Here is a 19,424-nt window from a genome sequence, read left to right on the forward strand (position 1 = left end):
TTACAATGGTTTTTAGCAGATCAAGAGTCAGAAAACAAATTCCTGCAAGTTGTGGGGAAAATACTACAGCGCATTAAGGCCTTCCTCAAACTAGTTCTATATTCTACCATCTGCAGTGTTGAGAAGACATTCCTTTGAGCTGTAAATGCTATTTGTCTGCTGGACAAAATTCTTTATCTAATACTTAAATTACATGTCAACATACACCACAGTATATGAAAGTAGTTAAAAAATGCTGTTCTCCAAGGAGTTAACTTTTCCAACACGAATGCTAAAACCATTAGAGATTATATAGGATGCATTCATTTGTTTCCTAGGTATTTAGCATTAAACAAAGGACCAGTGCAACCCCTGTGAAATGTTCTTCTGTGAAACAAAAACCTGTGTCACATAAAAAAAGGACAGTAATTAGTGCCTCTAATTTGATGCTTATGAAGGGCAAATTATACATATGCTTACTTTTTGAGATGCAACTTGCTCAAGAAAGCATGATTTTTTTAAAATCTGTGAGACTGAAAAGAACGTAAAGGAAAAAGATATTGCCAGCAGTCACACCGTTTGATGAAGAAGAGCTACAGGTAATTTACTTGCCATGGAACAAAGTGTGAATTGCGCAGGACACAAGGAAGTAAGTTGAAGTGTATGCTGCAAACTTCTTCACTAATGGATTTTTTCTGCAGACCTTAGACAATGGGGTTTCTTTTCATGATGCACTAGCCCTGGAGGTACTCTCAGGAGACATTAATAAGACAGTATTGTTGGATACCACATATTGCTACACACAATGGCTGAGAGGATTTTCATTAAAGGCAGACACTGTTGTAGCACTTTGCATAACTTGCCCAGAAAAGGAAGACCTTTCTTTTTCACCATTTTCAGCCATTTTTCTGTGTCCCAGGGGACTTCTAACTAAACAGAAGAAAAGATTGGAAATGAGTGTGACTGCAAAATAGTAATTGTATGGAGTATAAATACAGAAGCTAAGAAGCTATCCAAAGATAAAAACTTGGCACACATGAATTTTGGCATAGAAATTCTTCTGCCCTGATAGTTCCTTATACCAATTCAAGCATGAATCAAATAACAGCAGTATTTATCAGCTGATGACAACTGAAACCAATAGTTACGATGTATTGATTTTACCAAACATTTTCATTGCATAGCATACTGTGTCCCCAAACCTTACAGCTGGCAGGGACATTTTAAGGGCATCTAATTTAAAGAATTCTGGAAGAAATCCTCTCGGGACAATACATTTATTTGTCAGTGATATTGATACGTGTATATTTGGTGTAAAATAATTACCTTTTCTTTAAAATCCAATAATTCCTACCAAAAAAAAAATCTGATCTGTAAAATTATAATTTTTTTTGGTGATCAGTGGAGAATCTTTAGTAAGTTGATTGCTTCACTTTTGTGTTTAATACTTATGTTAGATCAAGAAGAGTTCCCCTGTTTTTCATCTCTATGACCCTAGAAATTTTAGCAAGTGTTTTTAAGATTGTTACTTTGCCAAAGTGATGGCAAAACAATAAAAATGGATGGATAAGTGTAAATTGCATTTTCTCCTTAAATTTAGTGATATTTCTTTTTACCCTGGATATATCCATTTGAGAATGCCCGGTAGTCTTAAAACCAAAGATCATTAATTCGACAAAATATAGAAATTGTTTCTAATATTCTGATCCTCTTATATATGCCAAGTCGCTCAACAGCCAAGAGAAAACAATCTTGAAATTAGTAACGTTTGTCATCTACTACGAAAATAAACAGTGTACCTCAACTTGTTAGATTTCACGCTTCAGTTTTATGCTTAAATTAGAATTTAATTATTCAAAAGTGTTAAAATTCTTCAACTCTGTGGGCAAGTTACCAAGCAATTTCAAGGATTATTTAAACAAATTGAGCTCCTGAGTTTGAGACTTGCCCATGAGAAAAAAAAAAAGGCTATTTTCAATTTGAAATCAGTACATGTATACATTCCATTCAGGATGCAGTAAAATCTGCCACTACACAATAATTACAGACCTCTGGGTAAAGACAAAGAAAGAAAAGGTTTTAATTTGATTAGCCTCCAACTGTATTCATTTAACTCATCTGGGAACTATCCAGCAATAATTCTTCCAATGAAGGTCATAATTCTTCTTTAATTGTTTCCACCTGGTACAGTGCTGTCATCAATCCCCCGTCCTCCACCTTTCTGTACTTGGCTCCCAGCCCATCACTCATGCCCTCCCAGTCTACCCTTGCACTATCATTAAGGAGCAAGGGAAAAGAGTTTTGGGTTATTTTTTTTATGACAGATCACAGAACCTCCAGCTTGGTTTCCTCCTTTGCTGGATGATTTCCCTGTGTTCAGTCCCCATTTCACCTCCTAAGAACTAATTCCTGCCCTTTTTCTGCTATATTCAGGCACACTGAGCTTTTCCTCATAACCTGTCCCACACCCCAGGATTCTACAAAGTTGACTTTTCTAACTCTTCCTCTTTTCTGTTCCTTTTATAGTCCTCCCTTAAAATCATCCCCTGATACCCCCTCAAAAAATCCCAAACCATTAATAAAAATCCGTTAGCAAACAAAAATCTTCACTAGAAAATTAATTTATGAAGAAAACACTCAAAGATCACTAAGCCAGGCATTCAAAGACACTCATTCTGCAAAGTCAAAATCCCTATACTTAGGCAAATTCCATTGCTTAGCACCCTAACCCAAGGCACGCCTTGTTATGTTCCTAGGCATCCTGAGGAGAAAAGGCAAACTGCAGGACCCTAAAGAAATTAACCTCAACAAAGGTGACCTCTTACTTCCCTTCCTAGCACATTGCTTTTATGACTGCAGTGACTTCATTTGGGGAGTCAGACTGTATACAGGAAATCCAGAAGCGTTCTGTTACTGGTCATTTTTCTCTGAGAGACTTTTATCATATTTCCTCATTGAAATCATCATGAAAGGAATTTTGATTCTGGAACATAAATGCAGTCAGCACACTAGCAAGCATACACACTTTATAGTAAATATGTGGTGTTAGGCAGTAAGCAGTAAACATTTTTGAAGAAAACTTAATTTGTTTTCAATCAGACGAGATAAGAGTGATTGTTAATGGTGGTGAATATATTTATCCAGGAACACAGGCTTGCCTAGACAGGAAATTTTGTATTAGTGGAACAGAATTTCTCAGTTTATTGATTTATGTCTAAACTAAATGAGAATATGTTCTATTGCTCTTGAGGTGGATGACATGAGATTGAAGTAGGTATTTTAATATCCTGTTTAATGTCAAGTTCGAAAATTAGGTTCTTCCTCAACTTTTGAGTTTTAGTCATAAAAGACTGATGGTTCAGGACCTCCCAGTGTTTCACCATATGCCATCTATTCAAATGGAATGGGCTGACAGCCCTAGGCTGCAAAAATCCTTAGCTGTTTATTGAAAAAATATTTCCTGTCCATTGAATTGGGAAGTTAACTCAATAATTTTGAATGAATAAATGTAAAGCTATTTGTACATGTTTTTTAGATATGCTAAAGAAAGTGAAAGCCTGGATAGCATTGCTAATAAGGTTTATCTGGTAAAATGGATTATATAAAAAGAAAACACATACAGGAGAAATGAGTCCTATCAGAAAAGACAACAAAATTGAACAGGGAGCTTCATGTTTGGGACAAATACATTGTTTTTCCCTTGCACTTACACTATTGCTGAAGAGAAAATGCTTATCTAGTCACATGAAAGGCCCTTCTTCTCTATCTATAATACTGAAGATAAAAAGGATCCTATCACACATTTACAAAACAAAGATCTCACACTTCCTATTGCTTAAGCAAATGTGACACACTATTACTTCAAAAAAACCAGATTATCTTCTTGCTTGTTTCTGAATCTTTTGCACAACATTACCTGACAGGAAATTGGTTTAAGAGACTGAGCAATAATGATTCTGTAATTTTTTCTCCAACATTCAATGCCTTCTGGAAACCATACTGCAGATCATCCTCCTAAAGATACCTTTGATGTCCATGAGTCTCAGCAAAGTGCTTCTATTAAAAGATTGCCTTTCAGTTCAATTTGTTTATTCCAATTTGTTGTATATACACTACATTATCAGCTCAGAGCAAGAAGATGAATGGACATAAATAATTGCACATTTGCAGTAAGAATTTTATGGCAAAGACCTTTAGTAAGATATTGTGGTTTCAATGCAACCACAACACAATGACAAACTTCCTTTGTAAATGACAGATCTAATCATAAAGTTAAAATTATAGTTCCATGAAAAAAACCAAGTACTGAATTAACAGCATCTACTGTATGATGGCATGTAGCTGTATTTCCAACAAAAACATCCCTTATTATTCATGAATTGATTTACACTTTTTATCTTTCCATAACATATAGTATTTATTTACCCTTCCATTTTGAGGCATTGCAGTTTCTGCTGACATGAGTATTTTCTTAAAATAGAGCATTACAGCCGTCCCCTGCTAGATGTTTAAGCCATGTGTATGTTTATTTTGAAATTTTTTTCTTGAACTTTCTAACTGTAAGCAGGCTGGGAATGTAGAGTCATGATGAATGAGAGTTTGCTTTATAAAAAAAAAAAGAGAAATGAAGACATTTGATGTAACACTGAAAACTTCACAGCCTCCTACCTTAAAAACAAACATTTCCCGGCGAAGAATAGCCAGAGTGTTGAAGTTCCCATCACAGATGTTAGGCTTGGCTCCGGGGTAGGAAGGTTTGTCACCAGTGGGTGGCCGGGGCGGTTTAGGTTGCCTGTCATTCTTTCGTGGGTCTGCTGGAGGGACTGAACGATGTGGGGGCACAGTTGGCAGAGGTCTTGTTGGTGGTGGTATCCTGTCAGGTGGACCTTTAAAAATACAGCAGCTGGATGTAATATACAAACCCACTAAAAGAAACATACACAACAAAACCAGCTGTAAGCTGTACAAACCCAACAGTGAAAGGAGAACGAAAAAGTGACCTGACATACCTTTCTGGTGTTACTAAATCATTCAATCATAGAATCACAGAATATGCTGAGTTGGAAGGGACCCATCAGAATGACTGAATCCAGCTCTTGGCCCTGCCCAGGACACCCCAAGAGTCACTCCATGTGCCTGAGAGCACTGTCCAAGTGCCTCTTGAACTCAGTTAGGCTGGTGCTGCGACCACTTCCCTGGGGAGCCTGTTTCAGTTACCAACCAGGCAGTGGTTATAAAGGGTATGAAGAATGACCACCAAAACCAAGGAAAATAATTAGTTTTGATTATCTAAAATCTTCCTTTTTGGAAAAACATTCTAATAAATCATTCAAAGGATGCTTAGGCCACCATCATTTCAGATGAGAAATAGTTCAAAGCAAATTATTTACCAATTGAGTTCTGATAACAGGAAATTTTCTCTCATACAAAAAAATGAAAAAAGATCTTGTTCCTTATAAGATCATCATCAGTCAATAGATTTTCAACATATATTTTTAATATATAGTCATCAATTCACACAGACACATATGTAGCATACCTGCTACTTACTACTGACCAAATTTTTAGATTAAGTAATGTCATATTCCTTAGAGACAGGACAATCCCAGCTTTTCCCAATGTCCTTTGGTATGTACAGCAGCTCCTAAAACTGGGCCTCAAGTTCTGGGCATGTATACAACACACATACCCCATCACCCCCCTGCCATGATTGACATATTTTCTTCAAGTGAAAAACTAAAACTCTGTTGAGCAGTCTTAAAATATTTTTCTTCTTTCAAATATATTATTTGTCAAAATATACTGACTTTTATGAAATTACTATCCAACTCATAGTTTCTCTACTTGCAACTCATCAAGCCATCCCAGACAGATACTGATCATAACCCTAAATGGCATACTGAATGACTTGAAATGGGTGTACTGAAAATGCCTGCCCCTCTCTACACATATCAGCAACATTTCTTTTTCATGGACAAAAAGATAAGAAGCTTCACTTATAGCTTCACGTCTGGAAACAAGATGAATGTTTTAATTTTTGCTCACTCTATTTAGGCCTCTCTCCAAATAATTTACATAGATAATACACTTTGACTTTAAAAAGAAATACTGTTTCTTTGACCACCTTCAGAAACAATTTTGAATAGTAAGACAACTCTAAAACTGCACAAATCGCATTTGAATTTCTGAGAATTTTATGAAAAATCACATACTGTATAAAAAAAAAAGATGGATTATGTATGGAAATCTTAAACTTGCCAAATGGTTGTCATGTGATTTAATAAGGCATTTATTTCATTCACAACTTTAAGACTTGTGACATTCATAATTTAAAGTTAATAACAGTATTTCAAGGAATACTGCAGACCAAAGTAATTATTTTAATAGGTGTGACATTTTTATTGAGGCATATGATTCCAGATCACATCTTGATTTTAAAGGGAGCAAAGGAATCAGTTTGCAGTAGCTTGTGTTGGAAAGTTTTTTACCCCAAATCAAAGTTTTTTTATGCCATTTGGTGGTGATGTCAGATATTACTTCCCAGGGGTAACACATTTCTCCTAATGTATAGCCCACAGCTGTTTGAGCTTAGCAGCTAGTTTTCAGCAAAATATTCTTGTCTAGCCCTTAAGTCTAGACTACCAACTTATGAGGTCATGAGAAACAACCTTCTCTCCAGCTAATCACACAGGAAAAAAACCCAACCAAACAAAACTTGATCAGCCAATCATTCTGAAATTGCTATTTATGCTTTACAAAAATATCTATCTGTGCTTGTGAATATGATATTTTAAAATTCTTGTTATTATTACACCATGCAGTCTGCAGATTTCTAGTTTGCAGTACAGTAATTCTACATGATCATAGTTGCTCTTTCTGGTAGGATGGATAAAGAAGGAATGGCCCTCACAATATTCAACATAAATACAACAAACTAAACAGGAAAAACTGGAATTTAATCCAGTGCAGATTTAATTAAGGAATATTGAGCAAGGAAATATCAAATTATATGCACTGAATAGAGAACATTAACATGGAGATACAACAGAACTTTCAATTCTGAAAGTCAAATAAATCTTTAAAGAAAAAAAACCAAACTTAAAACTATTTAACATATATCAACAGAATCAAAGTCATTAAAACCAAAACTAAAACTATGTCTTTGGAAGTTTAAGGGATAGTAATATGGGAGTTAGTATTACATTCAACACATAATCACAATTACACTATCGTTAGTAATTTTTAAAAAATTTCAATTGTCTTGTTAAATGCAGAATTTATTTGTATCACATATATTTTATATCAGGCCATAAAATACAAAAATGAACATATTTTAAAGAAGTAGTCCCTCCTTTACCCTCTGTAGGGACTATAACACTATTTTGAGATCAATTTGTTATATATATCATAAGAAAGGGTATTTACGGACCTCAGATTTTGAGAGAAATTTTCTGCATTATAACTGATAAACTGAGAAATAATCAATTCATCCAGTTACATGAGCTTGGACCCCTGTGTAAATAATCTTGTTATAGCATTTCTTTATATTTTCATAGTTTGGAATAATTTTGATTGAATTTTCTTTATGGATTTTTAAGACATTTAAAATTATTGTTCCAGATGAGTGCAGATTTGGATATAAGTTTTGAACAGTTAGAAAAAGAGTAAGAGTGTCCTCAAAATCTTTGGATGGTTTACTCACACAGAGACTCTGGCATAACAACTTGTGAAGTCCACACCAACGAGCCCTTTGGAGAGGTGATATGGCCAGGAGGACCTCAAAGTTACTCTAAACCAAAAAGCTTGTGTTGTCTGATGAGAACATGACATACCATATATCTTCTGGATGCCCTGTAAATCGTCATTAGGTAGTTTGAAGTTGTCAGTTTCCATATACTGGTAAAATGGAGCCATGATTGCTGTGGGGTCATTAGAGTGCTCCAAGCCCAGAGCATGTCCGAGTTCATGAACTGCAACTAGAAAGAGATCGTTTCCTGTGAAGAGAAGGAAAGGAAAAAGACCTTTGAATCCACAAAGCTAGTAAAAACTTAACACACATGGAGGACTCTGGTCTTGCAAGATGTTTTCACTGCATTTGACTTTCACAAGGTAATGCATAGTAATTAATGGATCATCAAGGATAATGTGGAGAAAAGGCGGTTTTCTCTCTTTTTTTTTTTTTCTAACAAAGAAACCATTATGCTATAATATATGGTACTCTTACAGCCATCATAAACATAAACCTTTTTTAATTTATATACATGGTAAGTGTAGGGTTCAAGTGTCATAGTTTATGTCTAGGCTTTCGTGCAACTTGTGACTCGAACTTGATGTTGCCACGAACCCAAGTAAAAATGCTTTCATCAAGACATAGTTCCAATAGGAAAATATCTTGGCTTTTTAGGTAAACTTCACAAACTGAAGACTAGGATAAACCCCACAGAGAACTTAGTCATTCAAATACCTGTAATCAGATCCCTGCTGACTATATGTAGATGTTGTCCATTTCTGAATCACTGTGACTGAAATCCTAATGAGGAAAATAGATGTCCTAATATATTCCCCTGTGCAATTCCTTGCAATAACTGTAGTTTTCTATTTAAATTCTAGAGCTTTTTTCATTTGTGTAGGACTAAAGAAAAACCCCAAAACCAAGCACTCACATTATAGACCAGTTTAATGTTGTTGTTATCCTCTTCTCAAAGTATCTTTAAATTTTTTATTACAAAGTATTAGATAAAACTGGAAGATTTTGCAGTAGAATATGGCACTCTTCTGAAGCAAACACAAATCAAAGCCAATGGGATCTTTTCTAAAAAAAGTTTCAGAGCTGGACCTCTATGGCATTAATTCTGTCTATTTTTGCTCATCTAAGATTTTGTTCTGCATATCTCTCTATAAGTCTTTCATACAGATTCTGTTGTACTTAACCTGTCACAAAATGAGATTTTGGAAAAGTGGTTTAGATCAGGAGGAAGATTCCAGTTGTCTGAAAAAGGTCACATCCAGAATATGGCTCATTTCACCACCTAGAGATGGGAAGAACCATCCTCCAGAAGTGGGATCCTGTCCTGCTGACAAGAGAAGTACTCTAGATCAGCAGCTTATGCTGACCATCTAATTTTTAAATGCTGAACTCATGTGAAACTGGTGTTACCTATAGTGAGTAGCTTGTTGTTGAAAGTATAAATAATGAAAGGCTTGTGCTGTGGCCTAATAGTCATATATTGGTTAGGAATATATGCTCAATATATTGGTTAGGAAAAAATGCTCAACCTTAACTCTTATCCTATAAGCTTTAGATTCTTTAGGGATAGACAATTATTTTCCACTGCTGGAACTTGATCTGGAAGTACTTTTAAAATGTCAGTTGTAATACTATCAAGTTGCATCAGCAACAAAATTGCATGCATATACATTACAGAACTTTGAGGACATAGTTGACAGTATTTCAATTTCTCAAGCATTTCCTCTTGTTGACACAATAAAATAAACTTTATCCAAAGTACATATGGAATAGGAAACACTGGATGCCTTCACTAGGTGTATGAAGCCATGCTGATGTCTGTAAAATAAATTTTTGAATGAAATAATGAAAACAGACACAAGTAAAACTACGTGCTTAGTTCACAGTCTTCTCACTTCTGATTCGTAATTTGAAAATATGACAACTAAATGTTCTTGATCTTCCATTCAAAATAACTGCGCAAAAAAATCACATCTTTCAAAAATTAATGTGACATAATGTGCTTTTACAAATGAGAAGTTTATCCTATCATTTATAATTATGTGTTTTCCAGATGAAATGTTTTATGACAATATTTTTCTTGGATGCAGCTCTTTTTACAGCAAAGCAGAATCTCAATGTGGTGTTTCAATAGTTTTGATAAGCCTGACTGTCCTGGTGACAAATGCTCTTGATATCTGAATCTGGTCTTCTAAATGCAGACAAAGATGATCTTGACAATCTCTCATATGAATAATACACAGCTTCTGGAGCTAACATCAGCATAGGAAGTGATGCACAGAAGGAACTTTGTAAAGGTTTTCATTCTGCATTTATAATGGAATAATTAATGTAATTTTAAATAATCATAGGATTAAGATGGAAAGACAGAAAAGAAAAGCATGTTACTGTACTACAGCTTTCATACTATAATGAAAAGTCTCATATTATTTTTCAATTCTATTCTGAGTTTTGTGAAAGTTCTAAACTAGGCTTATTAGAAGGCAAAATTTCTTTCCCTGGTATTAACTTGAATATTTAAGAAGCAACATTCTTTTCCTTTTCAGATCTTCTGAAAGCAAATTTCTTTCCTGTACCTATGCTTCCTACATCATAACTAAGAATATTAACTAAGTCCTATATTAAAAATGCACTGAAAAGTTTGCCACAATTTATTTACTGTATTATTTTCAAGTTATTTGGAAATAAGAGTATTTATTCCACTTGTACCATTAGGCTTGTTACTGTCAGTAGATGAAACAGTTTTTTACATGTTATACCTCTACTTTTTGAGGCAGGAAGTCTGGGAAGTTACTTAGTTATATTTTCTAAAATTTCAAGAAACCACAGTTAATCAACAGTCTTGGAAGATTCTACTTCTTCTATTTGTGCCAGTTATGGAATACATGAAGAATCAATACATCCTTTGATTCTAAGTCCTTATTGAGTCCCCTTACAGATTTATAGCAGTTTCTACATTTTGCTCCTTGTTGATCTGAAAGAGGTGAAATACATAGTAAAAGAGAAATAAATAAAACTGACTTTCAGCTACTGACATATCCTCTTTCCAGAATCACAGATAATGAGCATATGGTAGAGCACTTCTACAGCAGTACTAAGGGACAGTGGGACCATGTCAGACAATAGATATTATGCAGGGGCTGCCTGTTTCTCCTTTCATCTTTTGGATAGGGGAGATTATGTAAAAAGAAAACAAAAACAAAAACAAAATAAAACAAAACAAAGCAAACCCAAATCAAACAAAAACCAAAAAACCAAACAAACCAAAAAACAAAAACCAAACCAAACCAAACCAAAACAAAACAAAAAAAACCAAAAAATAGAAAACCAAAAAAAACCCCAAAAACCCAACCCAATCAAACCAAGGAACCAAAAACCCTCAAACATTCCATTCAGTGTCTGACTGTCCCTCTGGATTCAGTCATTTCCACCTCATGCAATACAACTTGTAGCCATCAGGGGAGCCATTAAGTGTGGCAAAGGCGGAACAGCCCTTGAGCAAATGAATAAGGGGGAAGGGAGAAGGTCAGAGGAAAGAGCTGGGAGAATAATATTCTTGCCTGGGGTGACAATGATTTAACAGGGAACATATTTTCTACTCGTAGCCAAATAGCCCCATTATTCATAACAATTTCCATCAAGAGTCATGATTGTCTCCAGGGCATCCTGAATTTGAACTGACCCAAATAACTTACTGCAATTGAAACTCAGGTTTAAACCAGCCCAAGATGAGCTGTCTGAGTCCAGTACAGGTAGAGTCTTATTACTGTCTGAGTTTCCATCCTTTTTGCTTTGCATACGATTAGATTTCTCTAATTAGGCAACAATTATTCAGTGCCTCTTTGCTTTAGGGAGCAGACTTGCCCTGAGTACCTCAAAGTTACTGCAAAAAGCTCCTGAGAATGCAGAAGGACAACCCTCTGTAAGTCTTGCTCTTTTTTTCAAGGCTGCACAGAAGTGTATTTGAGACAGCAAGGTCGATGGTAGCCCACCTTCAATTCCTTGGTCAGTGCTCTGAATAGGCTGAAATGTACAAACAAGTGAGCATTCATATTCAGGCTGGCTTTGCTATCCTATCCATATTGGGGAGTTTTTACATTTTCAGTTGCCACCGTTGAAAGTCCCAAATCATTTTGTATTTCAGTATACATTATTCAAGTAGGACATATTTCAGTCCACATGGCAAAATGAAGCACCATGACAAACCTGAACAAGTCATAACAGAGTTAAAATGCATTTGGCTACAATGATTTTTAAAGCAAATGTTGCCACTGAAGATATACAATGGTGAGTATTCATTGTCACAGTCTCAGTTGCATCTTGTTGTATACCCACAGAGTAGTAGAAAAATATTGGAAAATATATTGCACAAGTCCAAAACTTGTGTGTCTCTATTCTTGTGTTCCCATTAGCACGGAGATTTGGAATAGAATGGCTGTAAACTCAAAAAGTTTGTGATTGTTTTTTAATTTTATCTCAAGTTTGATATCACAAGAGAAGAATAAAAAGATACCGTGTGTAAAGAACTAAGATAAAATTATTATTTTTATACTGACACTTTTCTCTGAGGCTATAAACTATTTTAGGCACTAAATCTGCCTGACTTTACAAACACTGCCCAAACTCCAGAATATAAATATGTATTAATATATCAAATATTCAACAACCAGCAGTGTGGATCATGTTGTATGGGGAAGCCTTTCCCTGTAGCTAATATATACACTATTTTTCACAAAATAGTGAAAAATAGTGTATATATTAGCTACAGGGAAAGGAAAATATATTTCCAATATTCTGTAGCTATATTAGCTACAGAAAAACAAAGCTAATATGTTTGTCCACAGTAAGCTATTAAGAAAACCTAGTTCTGAAGATAATAATTTCCATTTTAAATGGTATGTGAGTTCAATTTATAAAAGCAATAACTTAATGGCTTAACATGTGACCTCAATTTTGAAGACTTCTCCATCCCAAGGAAAAGAAAATGAAACCCTAGAAACTGAATTTTAAGTTACAAACAATTGTAAAAATACAAAGATATTTTATACATAGACATATACTTTTTCTTCCAAAGACTATTTTATTTCAGTTTTCATGATGTAGATAGAGGTTTTCTAATTACAGTCACATCAAACTGAAATTTAAATCTGCAGAAGACTTCTATTATAGTCCTGTTACAACAAGACAGTGTCTCAAAGGCAAACTTGCAATTAGTCAGAAATATTACACACACACAAAATACCTATTGGTTTTGGTTTGGATGCATCAGGTGGTACAAAGGAACAGAATAAGGAAAATGAAAATTCTGCATACATCAAACTGCTGAAATGCTACAAACTGTGGAGTAAGAGCCTTACTCTACATAGCACACCAAAAAAACCCCCCACAAAAAAAAAAAACAAAAAAAAATCTTTGTTACCTCTGTTATTATTATTCTTTCCAGACAAGCCAGAATTTTGAAGATGCTATTTCAACAGTCAGTCATAAAAGCAGATTCTTTCTTTCTCTGACCTTATTACAATAGAGCAGAACCGAGCAAATATATTATGCATGCACTTACATAAGCACCATATATGTATATATATGCTATATTGAGAGTATACATGGGCCTAAATATAAATCATAGGAATACTCTTACCCAAATAAAGGTGCTACCTTTTCCAGTCCAAGAAATCATATATAGTTGTGTGACATCATCTCAGACTTCTGCCATTGGCACTAAAATTTGGTAGCTAAATGTTTATTTTGGAAAGCGAGTTTTGCTAAAAGATGGATGGAGCACCTTTGAAAAATTAAGAACAAAACTACTTTTTTGTCATTTTAAATAAAAGCGTATCATACAGAGCATATCCACTTTCTGCAGGAACTTAGCTTATCTATTTTTTGCACACTTTATTTTAAACAATAATTTTTAAATAATATATCTATATATTTAGGATTTTTCATTGTGAAAAAATCCAGTGACATAAAAATGTCTTCTTTCACCCTATTAATACATGAAATGCATAATAAACTCCTTTCCAGTAAGCTTAGTGAGGTATATATACGTGTGTGTGCATATATAGATATATATATATATCTATATATGCAGACAGGACAGGAGGTACAGACAGTTTGTTATATACAAAGTCTGTTCTAATTACAATGTCTGTAATTTAGAATACCTACACCCATATGTGTATATTTTTGATAAACTATTCTATTTTAAAAAGATTAACAGATTAGTGTGAAATTCAAAATTGCTTGCTTGAATTTTGACAAGGCCACATTACTACAGAGCAAGGCTGTCCTCAGGTGACTCAGATCATTGATGAGATATGATGAGAACATTTGAGTTTAGTGGCCTGTGAGTCTATCCTGGCAGTGCTTTACTGTTTCTGCATATTTTGGGCAGAATTTAGAAGAAGTCAGAAGCCCATTTTCTTTCATAACACATATCAGCCTATACTTTAGAGTCAAAGACATGCAAAAGACATGAATTTCTGACTTACTACTTAGATCTGTTGTTACCAACAATATTCTACAACTTTTAGTAAATTGCTTGAAATGGGTGGAATTAATTACTTTAGGTATTCTTAAATTTCTTTTTATAAAAAGCATGGATATAAGAATATTTCCACTTTTTTCTCACCGATTCAATCACTAGTACTGAAATAATTTGCAAACCATTCTGACAAATGAATCAATACCAACTTCCCCAAAGAGAGACAAGTGAAGCAGCTAGAGATGATCCTAGGGGAGGCAGAGAAGACATGAGAGCTTGCTTCAATGTGTTCTTTCTGAAAATATGATGCTTATGGCTTTATTTCATGCTTTGAGGAAACCCTGCTGTGGCAGGAAATCTAGCAAACTAAACAAACTCCTACATTTATGTTGAATCTCTAGCTCCTGGGATCAACTTCTTCATCACTCAGGTCCACTACTGAATTTGTATATTATTCTCAAATGGCATTTTCATTCTACTAGTAATAAAGCCATATTGATGAACAGAATGAAAAGAATTTATTTTGGGTGTTTTCATGGTTGTGTTTAGACAATGACTATCTTAAATAAATTTGACTTTTAATGGAATTTTGCATTTTGCTAGAAAAGGTCTTCATATTACAAATGTTGCAAATACTGTAATAGCCTTACCTATTTGTACTCTTTCCTGTACTTTCTTTGTTTCTGTTCTTATTTTTTAGTGGAAAAAAGAAGGTAGAGAAGTACTTAAAACTGCTTTCTGAAGGCTGGGAAAATGAACACATGTTGGGATTGAAGATTTGGATGTGTACATGAAAAGAGCATGTATCACACAGTCCTCATCTGTTCTCTATGTCTGGTCCCTGTGGGTCACTCATGTGAAGGGAATGAACACCTTTCTACCACTCCAAAGTGGCACTTTGGGTGAGAATAAATGCAAGAGAATTTTAATTGTGCATGAGGCTGTACTAAAATTGAACCCTTGTCTTGACAAAAAAATTGTAGGGTTTGTCTCTAAGCCACTCAGCTAAAGTGCAGGTTTGTTAACACGATGGCTTCTTTTGTTTTCTTTTTATTAATTTACCCCTAGGTTCTGTGTGTCCTCCTATGAAGAAATAGTCGTAAATTCTAGGAGGAAGCTCAAAGTCATACTGCAAATATTCACAATAGATGTAATCTGTAATGGGGCAGAAATCACAGAAGCATAGAATGGTTTGGGTTGGAAGGGGCCTTGAAGACCATTCAGTTCCAACCCTCCTGCCATGAGCAGGGACACCTTCCACTAGACCAGGCTGCTCAGAGCCCCATCCAGCCTTGCCTTAAACACTTCCAGGGATGGGGCATCCACAGTTCCTCTGGGCAGCCACCTTTTAGAAATCTGAAAGAGTCCCAGAGATGAAATCCCCTCAATGGAATGCACACAGAATTCAATTTATGTGTAAATCTTGTGTTGGCTAAATTTTTGTTTGATAAATTTTTTTACCCTGTACCAGTAAACTACTGAGATTAATTATAATACCATCTAAATTAGCTCACATTAAATCCACCAAAATCAGGTTATTATTTTCATCAGTATACCATTGTATCTTAACATAGACACAAGACGTTGAGAATTTTTAAACAGCAACATGGTGGTTTGTGTATATATATATATATGTAAGGTTTTTATATGAACAATTCTTCCTTCACTGTTACTTGGCTTTTTTAAATTCACATTAAGAAAAAGTCAAGATGGATTTGTCAATGATTTGGGCCTTTTTCATTAAACTGATGATAAAAAGAAGTGGGAATTTTGAATCCAAATTGGCAAAGTGATTAGAAGAAAAAAAAATCATTAAAAGTTCTCTGATCTGAAAAGAAGACAAGTTTTCTAAGAAGTCTGCAGACTTCAAAGAGAAACCTGATCCAAGTGTGCACCATATTTTAAATTGAGACAACTTCAAACTGGGGATCGTGTATACAGAGAATGTGATAGAAAGACAAATCTGTTACTTAGGTCTTACTTTGTTAAAATTTACTGATATGAAATGCTCTGATCTGTTGGAGAATCTGCTGCTAAGATCCCAGGATTCTATATCCATACAGCTGTATGCCCTCCCAGCTAGAATTCTAGGCCTTTCCAGAACACAGGGAATATGATCAGTTCACACTAGTGACTCTTGGCACTTGTTTGCATGGAGATGACTGGGCCCCTGCCATGGAGGGGCAGCCTCCAGATGACAGATTGCAGAGGGCAGAGCAAAGGGTACTGGAGAGGACAAGACGGTCAGGCAGCCCAGTCATACTCCTGGGCCTCCCAGCAGAGGAAAGACAATGCAAGAATTTTCTTAGGAAGGAAGATAAAGGCAGGAGTTCATTGCCCCTGGCAAAGCACAGGAGAGATTGGACATGAGAATGCAGGCCAGGGCAGAAGTCAAGCCTAGAACTTCCTCTTCTCTGAATTAGAAGCTCAGCAGGACCCCAGCCTGGGGCAAGAGCAGTGGGCCCCAGCAGGAAGAAGGGACAGTGCCAGAGGCTCCATGTTTGATGGCGCTCAGACCAGAACTTCCACACTCAGGAAGGCTGGGACCACATCTCTGCAAGCCACAATGGCCAGCCCTGCCAGCATCACAAGTGATGATTAAAAACAAAAAACAGCTAAGGAGTGACTGTTGATTATATATCTATTTTATTTGCTAACTCATCCTGAAGCTCAGGCCCTACTACTTTTGCTGCTTCTGCTAGCACTGCTAGCTGGAGCACAGTTAAAAACATTAATTCATGTCTTTACTGGATCTTTAGCTTCCTGAATATCCCATTTCCTGATACTAACATAGTTTCAATCTCTAAACTGCATCACAAGAAAGGTGCTCTGTATGATTCTTAGAAATGGGAAACTAGAAGTATGTTTACACATTACCGTACTACCAACTTTGCATTCTAAATTTCAGAGGCACAACCCACTTGTGAATTACAATATTCAGACCAATATGAGTGTTTGTCCAGCCATACCAAAGGGCAGGGAACAGCCTATGCCTGCAACTGCCCTTTCTGACTGCTATACTGAACTGCTCCCAAAACAGCCACCGCTGGGGCTGGGACAGATTTCTTTTGACCTCCAGTTAGTGCCACTATTTTGAAGCTCTTATCACTACAGTTTCCCTCTAATCTGAAACGGCATGATTCAACATCACTAGTGCAAGTTATCTAGCTACTCAACGCTGTAACACAAATGTCTCTACCTGCACCTCTCACAGCAAGAGATGAGAAACAGGTATTTCAGAACGTGATCCATCCAGTTTGTTTTAGACACCTACCTCAGGATGCAACAAACCTTACCCAGGAAGGCAATATATCTCTCCTACAACTCTAAAGGGACTCCATGAGATTAACTCAGACACAAACATCAACATATGGTCAGATTAATTCTACCCCCTCAAGTCTTCTGGCTTTTGACTTAGGTCTTTTCTTTTAAGTCACTGGCAAAACATTAATTATAGAAGTACAGGACATGGACTTAAGTGATATATGTACAAACCCAGGAAGTACTTATCATAGGCTGACTTGAAGGAGAGACTTAAACCTTAAAAAAAAATCAGACAAAAAATATTTGGAACAAAAAATGTTGCTCTTTTAACTTATCTGGTTTGTTGTTTTTTTTTTTTCCTGCTTTCATCTTTTTTCACAACCTAATGTTTTAGCTGTATATGTTCCCAGCTATTGGTGTTACGTCTTCAGCACTTTTTGGAACCCAAACTGTTAGGAAGAATTCTAAATATAGATAAAAACCATTTTGGCCTCAAGAACAAATATTTTGGGCATTTTGAAGTGAAGAATTGTCAGGAAAAGCACAAATTATACTCTAGACTTGAGAATGCTATTGTAGAAAATCTTTCATTAGTTAATTATATACTATTCTTAAAATTCAGATATAGTATTATCTTATATTTTAGGGTTATCTACATCATTCTACTTTTTCAAAATGCAGTGTATTTCTGCTTAATAAATAAATATGTAATTAAATATGGAATTACTGTATAATTCTTGTCTTGTTCTCCCAGAAAACCATGACAATGTCCATATTAATTGGCAACATGATTTTTCAGATTTTCCCCCTAAACAGGCAGCGGAAATGAGATGGCAATGCAGTAATAATATTCTACAGAGCATCTTTGGTATTTCCTAAATCTATCTTGAAGGAAAAGTCTCCATTAAGTGGCCTTAGCAACAAATGGAGGCTTGAGGAACCCTGGATTCCACGAGAGTTGGAATGCTAAGCCTGATGCCTGCTTTCAATGACTGAAATGTCACTTTCTGTCTGAAGGGAGAAATTTAGGTTCATAGATAATGCCTCTGTCCTAAATTACTGCTTCTAGGAGACCAGACTGAAAAGAAAATTAAATAATTTCAAGCCATTCATTCATTAGATGATTTTCTAGTTGTAAACTGCTTTTGACTTATTTGCAATAATAAAGGGAATTTTGTCTCTCTTTTTTTTTTTTTTTTAACTCAACATGTTTGAGATATAGCTTTTCACAAGTTCTTCAAAGCAAATAATCTTTCAAGAATGTGAAATTCAGTCTCTGGTGTGAAATATCATAGCTCTTAAGGCAGTTCCTCTATTATTAGCACTAATATTAGTTGGTATCACACATTTTAAAGAAATATTGCCTTATGGTGGGCTGATGGTAAACACTTATAAAATGCATAGAGAATAAGAATAAAAAGCACTGGAACATGGGATTTTTTTTCCTTTTTTCCCCATTCTCTAAAACTTTCTGAAACATATAAGTTATATGAAGCTCTCTTAGATTCAGTACTCAAAATCTGTTAAGCTTCTTCCTAAAAGGAGGAAATAATAAGGTAGGAGTATTTATTTGTTTGGTTGGGTATTTTTTTTGTATATGTAGTGTTAGGGGGGTTTTTTGTGTGTGAAAGGTTGTGGAGTCATAAAAACAATCATGAAAGTGTTGGCCCACATTTTATGCTTGGATTCATTTAAAATCTATTTGCTTGAAAAAAAATGGCTTCCCAATGATCTTTTCTCATATACTGCAGGGGGAAAATGAGAAAGACAATAAGAGAAAATGAAGCCAAAAACTCCAACACGGTTATCTTCAACTTATTAATCACTACAACAAACATTTTTCAACTAAATTTCCCTATGTAAACTCGTTTCTCCTAATATACTTGTATGAGGGTCTGATTAAATTAATCCATTTTGCTAGATAAACTTGACTTCATTGTTGCATAAACA

The 19,424-nt window shown here is 35.3% G+C and overlaps 1 protein-coding gene across 1 annotated transcript in view; it reads right to left on the reverse strand.

Moving 5' to 3' along the window:
* MMP16 (matrix metallopeptidase 16) overlaps positions 1-19,424 on the reverse strand; it is a 163,636-nt gene that overhangs the window by 39,244 nt on the left and 104,968 nt on the right. Inside the window, exons 5-6 of the mRNA XM_030970356.1 lie at positions 7,812-7,973; positions 4,648-4,865 (exon numbers count right to left, since the gene is read on the reverse strand). Of these exons, the coding sequence (XP_030826216.1) occupies positions 4,648-4,865; positions 7,812-7,973 (380 nt within the window). The remainder of the gene's footprint in view (positions 1-4,647; positions 4,866-7,811; positions 7,974-19,424) is intronic.

The sequence above is a fragment of the Camarhynchus parvulus genome, chromosome 2 (assembly GCF_901933205.1).
Source record: "Camarhynchus parvulus chromosome 2, STF_HiC, whole genome shotgun sequence".
NCBI classification, from domain to species: Eukaryota; Metazoa; Chordata; class Aves; order Passeriformes; family Thraupidae; genus Camarhynchus; species Camarhynchus parvulus.